General features: G+C 36.2%; 1 protein-coding gene across 1 annotated transcript in view; it reads right to left on the bottom strand.

Annotated features, from left to right (window-relative positions):
* The window catches only part of DESI2 (desumoylating isopeptidase 2), a 65,455-nt gene that overhangs the window by 11,662 nt on the left and 39,466 nt on the right, over positions 1-14,327 (bottom strand). The window contains exons 2-4 of the mRNA XM_008591279.1: positions 7,463-7,535; positions 4,259-4,352; positions 2,639-2,780 (exon numbers count right to left, since the gene is read on the bottom strand). Of these exons, the coding sequence (XP_008589501.1) occupies positions 2,639-2,780; positions 4,259-4,352; positions 7,463-7,535 (309 nt within the window). The remainder of the gene's footprint in view (positions 1-2,638; positions 2,781-4,258; positions 4,353-7,462; positions 7,536-14,327) is intronic.

Raw genomic sequence — 14,327 nt, forward strand, 5'->3', positions numbered from 1 at the left:
TGCACCTAAAACTGTCACAGCTATCAGAAAACCATAAAGGGAGCCAGCCCGAGGACAGAGCCGACATCTACAGAACGGAGCTTAGAGATGGAAAGACCGTAGGTTCCGGATGAGACACTGTTGAGACACTGACCATACTGACATGGAGCCTGCCTTATTCTGGATTTCTTGTTTCGTAAGAGGTATGTTTCCTCATTGCTATGGTCTGTTTGTCCCTCCAAAGCTCATGTGGACGGCTGATCTCCAATGTGGCAGTGTTGAGAGGTGGGGCCTTTGGGAGATGACTGGAGAGCTGAGGGCTATGCCCTCATGAATGGATTAATCCATTCAAGGATTAATGGGTTAACAGATGAGTGGATTATTGTGGGAGTGGCACTGGTGGCTTTATAAGGCAAATGAGCATGTTAACATACTCTTGCCCTGTTACCACATGATATCCTCTGCTGCCTTGTGACTCTGCTGAGAAGTCCCACCAAGAAGGTGACCCTCACCAGATGTGCCTCCTGGACCTTGGACTTCCCAGCCTCCAAAAACTGTAAGAGACAAATTGTGTTTCTTTATAAATTACCCAGTTTCAGGTGTTCTGTTATCAGTGACAGGAAATGTACCAATACACTCATTACTTATGCCAATTTGATTCAGATTCAAACAGATCTAACCTGTAGGGTGGAGGTGGGCAAACTTTTGCTGTAAAGACCCAAACAGTAAATATTTTAGGCTTTGCAGGCCATAAGGTCTTTGTCACAGCTACTCAACTTTGCCTGAAAGCTGTCAAGATAATCAGAAACGGACGAACATGGCTGTGTTCCAATACAACTTTATGGATACTGAAATTTGAACTTCACATAATTTATACATGTTCCTATAAATTCCGCTTTTGACTTTTTTCCAATCGTGAAAATATGTACAAACCATCTGTAGCTTGCAGGCTGTATAAAAACAGATCATGGGCTAGTGCTGGCTCACAGGCTGTGGTAGTCTGCTAATCCCTGTCGTAGAAGAAGTGTCTGAACTGACAAGACTATGATGTTAAATGGTGGTAATGCTTAGACTTTTGGAACAACATTAACAAAAGAGTACATATATCAACAACCAATTCATTAAATTTGTCTGCCTTCATTATACAGGGTTTACTGGAATAGCTCATTACATCTCTCACTATCCAAAATTCTAGTTTTGGCAGTTTACTAACAAGCTAGGTGGCCTTGGCAAAGTCACTTAATTTCTGGATCTCTTTAACAACTCAACCATCATATGGGGAAAAGCATGAAAATTTTGGCCTAAAAAGCCGGCTCCAGGGACATCTAGAGATGCTCTTTGGACCCCTGACGGTAGTATGGTTTCAGGGTTAAACCAGGGCTGAGGTGGTGGTATAGATGCTCAATAAAGTTATTAACTTACCTGGGAGAGAGAATAAATCAGAACCAGAGGAAGTAATAATAAATTATAAAAAGCACTGGACTAAGAAGTCAGGGTCTAATCTGAGTTCTCCATAATAATCTTTGACAAGTCACGTTTCTAATGGGGGCCTGATTCCTTGTTTGTAAAAATGAGAAGATTGGATTTGATGGTGTCTAATATGCCAGTTTTAACACCGCATGGGTTTTTCAATGCATGCCCCTACAAATGCAATGTCTGGGGTCAAGAAAGGTCAGAACCACCTCCCCCCTTCCCTGAAACCCTCTATGACCACGTCGCCTCTATGGTACAGACAGACTTTCGTGTTCACCTGAATCACCTGGGCACCTCACAAACTCCTCGGTGATGCTGCTGCTGCTCTTTGAGTAGCAAAGTAATAGACCGCTACAGTCCTGTTTGAAAGCCACACTGTAGAACCCCTGAGGAAAGTGAAAATGGCCAGGGAGCTAAGCCTTTCTGCAGAGGAGGTCACTGAAACAGCAGCTCATCGCCTCCTGTACACCTTTCACAACTTCTGTGGTACCCTGATGCCGCCACGGCACCCATTTGTTAAGAGTCAGAAGGCTGGGAAGCCTTCCAAGTGCGATTTAATTCTCTAGACCTTATTTTACAATCTTTCCGATTTCTTTCCCCCATTTTCTTTTTATGGTCCTTTCATTTTCATCTAGTTTTGATCTTCTGCTTGGGACTCAGGAATTGAGATGGCAAATAAATGCCTTTGTGATATGTCAGCAGAATAAAAGCTTAAGATAAAAGAGATGAATTACTCATTTATAGGAGCCAGAAAAAAAATCTGGGCTGGCAACTAAAATTTAGTAAAAGAGAAATCTTAGTGGCTAAGAAGAAGTCTCCTGGCATTTATTTTTTTTAATTAAAAATCTTAGGTTGTAATAAAATTAATTAGAATAAGAAGAGACAATTATTTGTACTCATTCTCTACAAATGAATAAAATTACCATTTTTAATGAATAAAAATGAGTAAAGCAATGAATAAAGCAATGAATGAATGAATGAGTAAGGCAATAAATAGAATTACCATTTAAAATTGTGCTTATATAAAGTTACCAACTCTGGATAGGTCATTCATACAAGAGAAAGAAATACAATACCATATTTTATATAACACAAATAATCAGAAAAAAATGAGTCAAGATTTCATAGTGGGACAGAAAGTAAATGTTACTTATTTGAAGAACTTTTAGGATAAAATTTAATTTACCTCTGATAAAGCTGAAGAAAAGTGATTGCAGTTTTTATGCATCAAATGATAGGCATTGCCCTTGTATTCTTTCCCCAGTTCTTCTACAATTTTTTCTACATCATCTTCTAGGAAGTCAGTACTCCCTAAAACAACAGCTTCTCTTAAAGAACAAAAAGAAAGAAAAAAAGGACATAGCTGTGTGAGTTTCAGGTATTTATAAAAAGAATGTTTAAAGACTTGCTTATTTCCAGGAATATTATGAACAAATCAGGGTTAATATAAAAGGACTATAAGGTAAATGAGAATTTTAAAATCTCAATTATTTTAGTTTCTACTTTTCTGCAACAAACTCTTAAGTATACTCTTATGTATAGTCAGATACTTCTCCATAATACAAATGTATGATAAGTTGTTTTCTTTATGAAACAATATATATGATCATATAAAAAACATAATCATCACAGTTATTCTCACAACTATTGTGTTAGTAGTTATATCATTAGAGAACTGGATCCATGCTGCAAATATTCCTCCTTAATTATACTTGCCAAACGGATGGCCTAATCCCACTTAGACATAAACTTTTCAGTTAATTTGCCACTGTGCTGTGGGGAGATGAGCTGTCAAACTTGATTAAATTACTAAAAAAAGTATTATCAAAAAACCCCAAACAAAAACACCCAACCAAAAACTACTGCCTTGGAAATACAATAGACAATAATCAAGAGAATGTGGAAGTTTAGTCAGATACACATTGGGCATCCAAGAAAGCTAAAAATACTTAGGAAACCCTTTCATTGAGTAGTCTTGTCAAAAGGGAGGCCAAATCAATGGATTCAGAATTGCATTATAGCACTCCTGTGTGTAAACACTTCAATTCAGGGACAGGCTAAGAGAACCATAAACTCAGTAGTGCTAAAAATGTGTAGCCCTATATGGAATTTCAAATTATAACCTCATTTCACTATTCTTCACTTGGCAAGTTATCTATTACAGGCCCAGAAGTTTCTTTATAGCTCCTTGAAACTAACATTCTAAATATCACTTTAAATACAAACTTTAATTAAGGAAGGAACTGATTATTAACATTCAAATTTTCACTGTTATTTTCTACTCAGAAGGCTCCAGAGAACTCACACCCACATATTTTAGGTTTACCAGTACACGTAGCACATGTACCTTGATAACAGTTTCCAGGCTAACCAACGGTTTAGTTATTTCAAATTTATAAACAGTCTCTCTTTCATTGGGAAAATGAAGAGATTTTTAATAGCTGTAGGTGGGTCACAATAAAACTTTCTTCCTTCTCATCTCAGATAGGAGACTGGGGGGAAGAAATCATTATATAGGAAAGTTTTCTAAGGCAGACCTTTGACAAAGGTGAAAAAAATATTTGAAAAGTAGACAATAACTTATATGGTAAAAGTAATAGAAGCCTATTTCAGACACTTTATTTGGCTGAATCCCATCTTGATACAACAACTCAAATAGATTTGATTTTAAAATAAAGTGTCAGCAACTAAAAGTTAAAGAAACATTTTAACTTTGTAGATTGTAATCTACCAAATGAATTCTTTATGCCTGAAAACAAATTTTGGCACCTAAGATAGTGTAATAAAAATTATCCTCCCTACTTACTTAAATTTAAATGTTTCTCCTAGTTCAGAAGCATTTCCTGGGGAAATTTCAAATATTCCAGAAAAAGGGTAAGGATGGCCACCATAAGCAAATTCTGAAAAGAGAAAACTCATGATTTTTAGTACTTATCACACAAAATTTAACCAGAACGCTGCATTACCTTTAATAAATGATGAGGATCATAATGACACCACCTAAATGTTCTCCAGTTTATAAAATGCTCTCGCAAACATGTCATTTAGCTATTACTAGTACAGAACAGCTGTCACAAAAGACCTGAAACTGGAGTAATGGAAGAAAGACACTCAGAGGGAATCCTGACTGCCATATTCACTTTGTTTATATCGGCAGAGACTAATGCTCAAAGGTGAGTACAGTCTCCCGGCACATCTACGTGCCAAACTAAGCAGGGGGGCAGTTCAGTGTTTTGCCATTTTCTAAATTAAAGTGATCTAATTTCAAACTCATACTTGACTGGAGCAACTGTCCAATAACAGTGAGTGTTCATGGCTCCTGGAATGGAGACTCTTGGTTTATCTTTGAGTGAGGGTGCAACATTACTAAACTTGAAACACTAAATTCAATTCCTCTCATTCGAGAAAAAATTAGCTGCTAAATGAACACATACACCCACCTGCACACAGATACACACACTCTCCACAGCAAATCTTTCACCAGGAGGGAACCTATTTGTACTACAGTGAATGTACGTCCAGCTCATCAGATACAAACTCTCACCCAGAACAAGAAATGGCTTCAAATAAAAAATTCCTGGCTACAATTCTCATATCTCACTTAGTCTTAGTGGACATATTTAAAGGATTCCAAACAAATGATATAATCTTAAAAGGTCTTAGAACAAAGCACGGGAATCAGTAAGGCAGATACCAAGTTTACTTTTAATTCAGACCTTTTAGGAAAAAGCAACATGTATTCAAGAAATAAAGTGTTCGCCATTCAATTTTGAAAGGTAATTTTTTTTTAATGACAGCACTTTGTAAAATTTTGTAGGTAATCAGGCTGGACAGGAAGAGACTATATTTAGATTTTTTGCTTTATTATAGTAATGGAAGTCATAGATCCATTAATTCTTTTATTCAAGAAGCTATCATTCACTTTCAGGAATATATTTGGTCCTAGCTTTGCTAAATCTACAAGAACATGTTGTCAATCATGTTTCTAGTTACTACTAAATCGTTTTGTGAAGGTGAGCAGTAATTAGGCAGGTAACAAAGCAGTGGACTAGCGTGTAAGACACTTGGGCAGAAGTCCTAGTTATGTTCGTTATTAGCAGTATGACTTCCCGCAGGTTTTAGCCTCAGTTCTTCAATTGAAAAATGGAGAAAATGCCTCACGACCTTAGCATGGTCATGTGGTTCAAAACTTGACAGCACTTTAAAAACTGCAACACATCATGTAAATTTAGGTTAAAAAAGAATACACACACAACTCTGGCAAAAGCCAAATCGACCGAGAGAGCAAACCCACAGACCACGATCCCATGCACAGCAGTACTCCAACCAATAAAGCTTTCGGCAAGAGTCCCTCACTGTTTCTTGGGATTATTTGGTAGATGCAGCCTGTCAAGTAAAATGGAGCATAAATGGCAGATCTTTATAGCCAGCATGTAATATGCTAAATGGCATCTAGAAGCAGCTAATGTGGAATATAAAAAAAGGGACAGTTTAAACAACATTTAAGTAAATGGGTCTTTTCTTTATAGTAGCTAAAATTGATGTGTAGTCTGCAGGGGTATTAGCTGAAGCAAATACAGGCATTTGTGCTGTAGCATGAGTTTATGATTCAAAATGATATACAGGCTGAGTATCTTTTATCTAAAATGCTTGGGACCAGAAGTGTTTTGATTTTGGACTTATTTGGATTTTGGAATATTTGCATATACATATGAGATCTCTCTAAGGGATGGGACCCAAATCTAAACAAGAAATTCATTTACGTTTCATATACACCTCATGCGCATAGCCTGAAGGTAATTTTACACATTATTTCTAATAATTTTGTACATGAAACAAACTGTAAACTGAACTATCAGAAAGCAAAGGTGTCATTATCTCAGCCATCCATATATGGGCATCACCATCATTACTGACTCTGAATTTATATGCTACTAATAAGCAATCATTTTCCTACCCTTATTCACACATAAGTACTTAATAGTAAAAAATATGACATACCATTAATACAGTGAAAAAATGTGTTCAGATCATTAAGCAGTACATAGCAGCATCACCAGCACACTTGTAAAAGCTGTTGAACAACAGCAAACTGTTGTGTGCCTGTGCTTTGACTGTGACCTGTCACATGAGGTCAGGTGTGGAATTTTCCAACTTGTAGCATCCCGTTGACACTCAAAAAGTTTTCGATTTTGGAGCATTTCAAATTTTGGATTTTTGCTTTAGGGATGACCAATCTGTACTATCACAACCCTGATGAAATCTGTAATGTGACCTGTCTGACGCAGACCATTGCTAGTTACAACTTGATCAGGAGGAGATTATCTTGAACAAAAAGGGAAAATTAGAACAAAGGAAAAAATTGTAGAAAACACAGGTACTAGGTGTCTGAGAGGCTCCTGACGTGTACATCATAATAGAGAGCAATAAAGGTAACAAGAATGAAAAGGGCTGAGCTAATGTAAAAGGCCGTCCCTCCTGAGCAAAAAGCTAGAGGTGATCAAAGGCAGGATTTGCTCCGCAACGTTTTTAGGCTTTATAGATATATACTTATAGGTCTACAAAAACAAACGTATTACTGAAATTCCCTCAGGAAACTGGCATTTCAAGTTTGACCCTCTCTAGCACTAACCCTTTTCCAGTCAAAGTCATTGTTATCATCATGCTATTTTTCAAAGTGCGAGACGTCTTAGGAACTCAAATATACAACAGAGCAAAACAAACTGTCATGGTATAACAATCTCAAAAGGAAAATATTTTTAAAGACATAGTATTTAGAATAAAAGATAATTAAGTGAATGTATACTCTTGTATTTTGAGTACTTTCCCTTCAAATACTCGGAGCATTTTCCCAAAACACAGTATAAACTAATATGGGGAGATTTTCTTCTACTTTCCACAATAACATATGGAAGTGGTTAAAAAAAAAAAAGAGCTATAGTTATGATTTTGCCACTCCTTTAAAGTACAAAATCTTCAGAAAGTATACTTAGACCGTGTGTACACGTACCTCTGCCGTATACTTCAATTCCTGAATGAAAAACTCCAATTCCAATGGATGAGGTGTATTCGTTCATCCAGTACTAAGAAAAAAAAAAAAAAAGATTCAGAAGACCTTTTCATTTATAACTCAACTCTACATTAGAGGAAGGGACTACTCCAAATCTTTCACTGGATATATCGGCTTTTCTAACCTCATTTCTTGGTATTTTTCCTTACAACTCAGCTTGTAAGCAATAAAATCAAAATCCTGGTCAGGTTGGAAACAGAAACTTCATCTGAAAGCTCTCCTGTTAGTGACTTCAAAAAACAAAACAAAACAAAACAAACACGTATAATGTCTACTTTCATATCTAATTTTTTTTTTTTCTATCCTAAGCTTTTCGTTTCATTCTCTGGTGAGCTCCATGAAGGCAAAGACATTTTATTATTTTTTAACATTTATGGCATGTGTCATATATCCTGATTCAGCCACAAGTTTGATAATGATAATAATGTTAGGAATAAGTAATATGAGGCACAGAAGTTAGAACAACCTTCAAACCGTTAGCATAAAGAAAAACTTCCCACAAAAGGTAATTATCTGTACCGAGTCTTTAGCAACAAATGAGATTTCCCCATATAGAAAACTGGGTCGTGGGAAGAGGGAGAGATGGGAAGAAATGCTAAGAAAGAGGATATACACAGGTAATATGAAATTACAGGGAATGCCTGTGAAAGGCGTTAAAAGGGTAGGCTGGAGGGGTTAAACCTAGAAGGTGGTAAATAAGTTAACAGTTTATTGAACAAAAACTTAGGTAACACTCAACAGTGTTACAAACCTTGTAGATTTCTCCCAGGTGAGAGGACAGATAATTTGTATTTTTCTAGGCTTATTCAAGTCTTAACCTTGGCTCCATACCTCTAGCCAGTTTCTCCCAGACCTGGGCACATTCTCATACATTGCTGGAGGAAGCATAAATAAACAAGTCAATTTTTTCTTTCTAAAATGTACCTAGAAGAAAAATTAAGCGATAATAAAAAATATTTGGAATAAAAAAACAAGGGACTTTCCCATCTGGACATCAAAATATTCATGAAAACAGTATGGTACTGTTGCAGGAACAGATTCTGGAACAGATCCTTGTATATATAAGAATTTGGTGGGTGTATGATAAAGGTAGTATTTAAAATGAATGACAAATGATGAATTATTAAAACTGTGTTGACAAAACTGATTACTCATAAAAATAAATTTCACGTCTAAAAATTCTACTGTGTCTAAAAATAATCATATATACTAGAAGAAAATCGAATAGACTTTAAAAAAATTGAGATGAGAAAAGACAATCTAAGTAGAGCAAAAACCTAGAATTTATAGAGAAAAACATCAACAGAAACTCAACTTAAAAATGTACAACTTTCTATTGTGTAAAACTACATAAACAAGATCAAAAGATAAACACCACACAGGGAGAAAAATTTGGAATTCATATAACCAAGATTTGTAGGAGAACACAAGTACCCCTCTTTATCTGAATCTTTTGGGTTCCTGATTTGGGACAGCCAGAATTTGGATGGCAAGTTAGGAAAGTGAAGGATACTTTTTTTTCTGAAATCAATTTGATTTTGGACGGAGAGTAGTGAGACTGCACATAGCAAGGGATTCCTCAAAACATTTAACCAAATCTATTTAATCCCAGAGTTTGAGCAGCAAAGTTCAGGCAGTGTGGTATACCTGTAAATAAATCTCCATTAAAAAAAATAACACGCACAGATATGTGGGTAATCACAGAAGAAATTGGTGGCCAACAAACATGAACTAATAATCTCACTAGTAAACAGAAAAATACTAATTAAAACAATGAGCTATCATTCCTTTTTGATCCACCAGATTGGCAAACATCCTTGGTGCTGGTGAGGGTGTGAGAAAGAATTTTTTTTTTTTCTATCCTAAGCTTTTCGTTTCATTCTCTGGTGAGCTCCATGAAGGCAAAGACATTTTATTATTTTTTAACATTTATGGAATGTGTCATATATCCTGATTCAGCCACAAGTTTGATAATGATAATAATGTTAGGAATAAGTATTTTTTTTTTTTTCTATCCTAAGCTTTTCGTTTCATTCTCTGGTGAGCTCCATGAAGGCAAAGACATTTTATTATTTTTTAACATTTATGGCATGTGTCATATATCCTGATTCAGCCACAAGTTTGATAATGATAATAATGTTAGGAATAAGTAATATGAGGCACAGAAGTTAGAACAACCTTCAAACCGTTAGCATAAAGAAAAACTTCCCACAAAAGGTAATTATCTGTACCGAGTCTTTAGCAACAAATGAGATATCCCCATATAGAAAACTGGGTCGTGGGAAGAGGGAGAGATGGGAAGAAATGCTAAGAAAGAGGATATACACAGGTAATATGAAATTACAGGGAATGCCTGTGAAAGGCGTTAAAAGGGTAGGCTGGAGGGGTTAAACCTAGAAGGTGGTAAATAAGTTAACAGTTTATTGAACAAAAACTTAGGTAACACTCAACAGTGTTACAAACCTTGTAGATTTCTCCCAGGTGAGAGGACAGATAATTTGTATTTTTCTAGGCTTATTCAAGTCTTAACCTTGGCTCCATACCTCTAGCCAGTTTCTCCCAGACCTGGGCACATTCTCATACATTGCTGGAGGAAGCATAAATAAACAAGTCAATTTTTTCTTTCTAAAATGTACCTAGAAGAAAAATTAAGCGATAATAAAAAATATTTGGAATAAAAAAACAAGGGACTTTCCCATCTGGACATCAAAATATTCATGAAAACAGTATGGTACTGTTGCAGGAACAGATTCTGGAACAGATCCTTGTATATATAAGAATTTGGTGGGTGTATGATAAAGATAGTATTTAAAATGAATGACAAATGATGAATTATTAAAACTGTGTTGACAAAACTGATTACTCATAAAAATAAATTTCACGTCTAAAAATTCTACTGTGTCTAAAAATAATCATATATACTAGAAGAAAATCGAATAGACTTTAAAAAAATTGAGATGAGAAAAGACAATCTAAGTAGAGCAAAAACCTAGAATTTATAGAGAAAAACATCAACAGAAACTCAACTTAAAAATGTACAACTTTCTATTGTGTAAAACTACATAAACAAGATCAAAAGATAAACACCACACAGGGAGAAAAATTTGGAATTCATATAACCAAGATTTGTAGGAGAACACAAGTACCCCTCTTTATCTGAATCTTTTGGGTTCCTGATTTGGGACAGCCAGAATTTGGATGGCAAGTTAGGAAAGTGAAGGATACTTTTTTTTCTGAAATCAATTTGATTTTGGACGGAGAGTAGTGAGACTGCACATAGCAAGGGATTCCTCAAAACATTTAACCAAATCTATTTAATCCCAGAGTTTGAGCAGCAAAGTTCAGGCAGTGTGGTATACCTGTAAATAAATCTCCATTAAAAAAAATAACACGCACAGATATGTGGGAAATCACAGAAGAAATTGGTGGCCAACAAACATGAACTAATAATCTCACTAGTAAACAGAAAAATACTAATTAAAACAATGAGCTATCATTCCTTTTTGATCCACCAGATTGGCAAACATCCTTGGTGCTGGTGAGGGTGTGAGAAAGACACTGCACAAATGTTAATCAATGACAGCCGCTTAACCATTCCACCTCCTGGAATCTGTTCTATGGAGATACTTGTACATATGCAAAGACATGCTCCAGGATATTAATTGGAGCTGTCTATAATACTGAAAAGCTGAAAACAATTTAAACAACAGCAGAAAAATGGTTAAATAAATGAAGTAACTCAATATATATGGAAATAAAAAAACCACATAAAGTAAAAAGACAAAGTTATACGATATCTGTAGCATGATCACATTTTCATAAAACAGGTAAATAAGCCCTGTGTGTATGTTTACATACTAAGTGCATAAACACAAAACTAAACCACCACCAACTGCAACAAAAGAAAAGTCTGAAGCACACAGATCAAACTGTTGACAGTTTGGGGGAGGGGAGTAGATTTGCCTAGAGTAGGAGTGTTGTATAAAGTGATACTTTAAATTTTAACTCCATACATTTCAGAATTGTTTGTTTTTCTAAATTTGATAAAGAGTGTGCATTACTTCAAAGTAACATTTTTTAGTTATAAAAGTAAAATACTATACTCAGCTTAACAGATTTTCATTTACTTGTATCTTTACATCATGGTTAAGAGAATAGGTTGCATATACATGAAACACAGACACAATGTTATTACTTGTAGCATTATTTGTGTTGGGAAAATACTAGTAACAACCTAAATGTGCATCTACAGGGCACTAGTTGAAGAAACTATGATATATCCACACAATGGAATACTATGCAGACATAAGAAGAGGGGCATGCTTTTGAGCAGCTGGTAGGCAATAATTTCCAGGACGTATTTGTTAGGGAAAGGAAAGCAAGTTGCAAAATAATATATACTTAGTACTGACAAAGATTCTTTGTTTGACCAAACTTTAGTCAGGCTCTTTTTGAACATTCTCCTAGGCCCACCGGTACACTTTCTTGTAAAATCCAGGTTTGGCAAAGAGCCCTAAGTCAGTTTAGCAAGAACTCTCCATCTTCAATATCTGATCACCTTCCATATCTGATCAGTTTCCTCACCCTCTATCACTCCCTAGGTGACATCTATAATTACCTGGCCTGTCTTCAGTAGGAATTGTGTTAGATTGGTTTAGCAGAATCCACCTTACCGCTGATGTTTCTTTTTAGTAATTTTCCATCCACCGATGCCCACCCTGGTCGGTGGCTATAAATTCCTACTAGCCCATGCTGTATTCAGAGTTAAACCCAATCTCTCTCGCCCCACTGCAAAATTCCATTGCCGTGGTCTCTATACCTATCATGATGGTCCTGAATAAAGCCTGCTTTACCATGCTTTAACAAGTATTATGGAGCAATTTTCTCTTTGACAGTAGACTATGTACAGTTGACCCTCGAACAACACAGGGGTAGGGGTGCTGACTCCCTGGGCAGTCAAAAATCCATGTATAACTTCTGACTCCCTCAAAACTTAACAACTAATAACCTACTGTTGACCACAACTCTTCTCTATAACATAAGTAGTCAATTAACACATATTTTGTGTTATATTATATACTGTATTCTTACAATAAAGTAAGCTAGAGAAAAGAAAATATTAGGAAAATCGTAAGGAAGAGAAAATACATTTACAGTACTATACAGTATTTATTGAAAAAAATTAATAGGTAAGTGGACCCGCACAGTTCAAGCCTGTGTTGTTCAAGGGTCAACTGTATATACTTTTGTACGAAAATATCTATATCTATCTGTATTTACATCTTAGAGCCAGTAAACCACTCCTGCAGGTCAAATCTGGTCTGCCTCCTGTCTTTGCAAATAAAGTTTTATTAGAACATAGCCATGCCCATTCATTTATAAGTTGTTTGTGGTTGCTTTCATGCTACAATGGCAGAGTTGAGAGGAAACCTACAGTATTTACTATCCGGTTCTTTACAGAAAGAATTTGTAAGACCTCAGTCTTATGCAAATATCTATTTGTTTATTTTTGCAAAGAAACAAAAGAAGAAAAAAACCAGAAACTCATGGAAATGATTACCTACAGGGGATGAGTGAAAGAGGAAGAGATAGGAGATTTCCTAAGAATATCTTTTTATATATAGTTTTGACATCTACTATGTAAATGTTTTACACAAAGTAAGCTTTAATAGAAAAAAGCACATTTTAAAGTTGAATTCAAATGAAAACAAATGAACGTAGTTGTGTATCAAATTGATAATATAACCACACAAAAAATAAAAAAGAATTTAACTTCTGAATACAGTAGCCTGTCCATATATTGATGAGATATATTCTAAGGACAAAAAGAAGCTCCAACAAACCCCAAACTTATATCTGTTGTTCACAGTGCTACTGGTGGAAATTTACAGCTGTCTGGTATGTACTGCAGCACAGAGCAATGAGAAATATACTGATGTTGGTGGGAAACAGAATTGTCAATATGGGTGGAGGAAAATATAAACATGGAAGAGGGAAAGGGAAGGAAAAACCCCTGTGGTGCTGGATTTTAACTGGAGGAATCCGTATGAACTCATGATTTTAAAAATATGTATATGACCCAGCTCTGCCCACTGAAGTAGAAGCGGTGAACATACCGTCCAGATCCTGGTTTCTTTACCAGAAGGAACCAGGAGTCCCTGGAGAAATGGTTGATTCCAAGTGGGGGCAGAAAAAGTACAAGGTAAGAAGTGTTCAAAGAATAATGGAGACATGTGGAGATGACATACTAGTGGCCCGAAGGGGCCACTGGCCAACTCTGGGAAACTGTGATTACAAAAAAAAGAAAAAAAGAAGATAATAATGGACTATAGCATATTAAATAAAAAGACAGTCTCAGGGTCCATACTAATACTTGACGACGACGACGACGACAACAGTGAAGAAAGGGAAAGCTCTTCTTCACAGAAGAAAGCTGCTGATAAACGCAGGCGTAAGGGCAGGCTCAGGGAATCACCATTTTACAGCCCCCAGTTGAGTGAGGCGAGGGTCGTGGATGATAAAACCACTGGAAAAAAGGTTTTCGGAAAGTAACATTCACATGGTCTCAAATTATCATCCCCCCCACCCCCCAATTTCCCTAAATAACAAGGAGAAAAGTTACCTTTGCAATGGAAGAACATTTTTTATTTTTTAATAAAAGGTGACCGGTAAGGGGATCTTACCCCTTGACTTGGTGTTGTCAGCACCACGCTCACCCAGTGAGCCAACCGGCCATCCCTATATGGGATCCGAACCCGTGGCCTTGGTGTTATCAGCACCGCACTCTCCCGAGTGAGCCACGGGC

This window comes from Galeopterus variegatus, unplaced genomic scaffold (genome assembly GCF_000696425.1).
Source record: "Galeopterus variegatus unplaced genomic scaffold, G_variegatus-3.0.2 Scaffold6808, whole genome shotgun sequence".
NCBI classification, from domain to species: domain Eukaryota; kingdom Metazoa; phylum Chordata; class Mammalia; order Dermoptera; family Cynocephalidae; genus Galeopterus; species Galeopterus variegatus.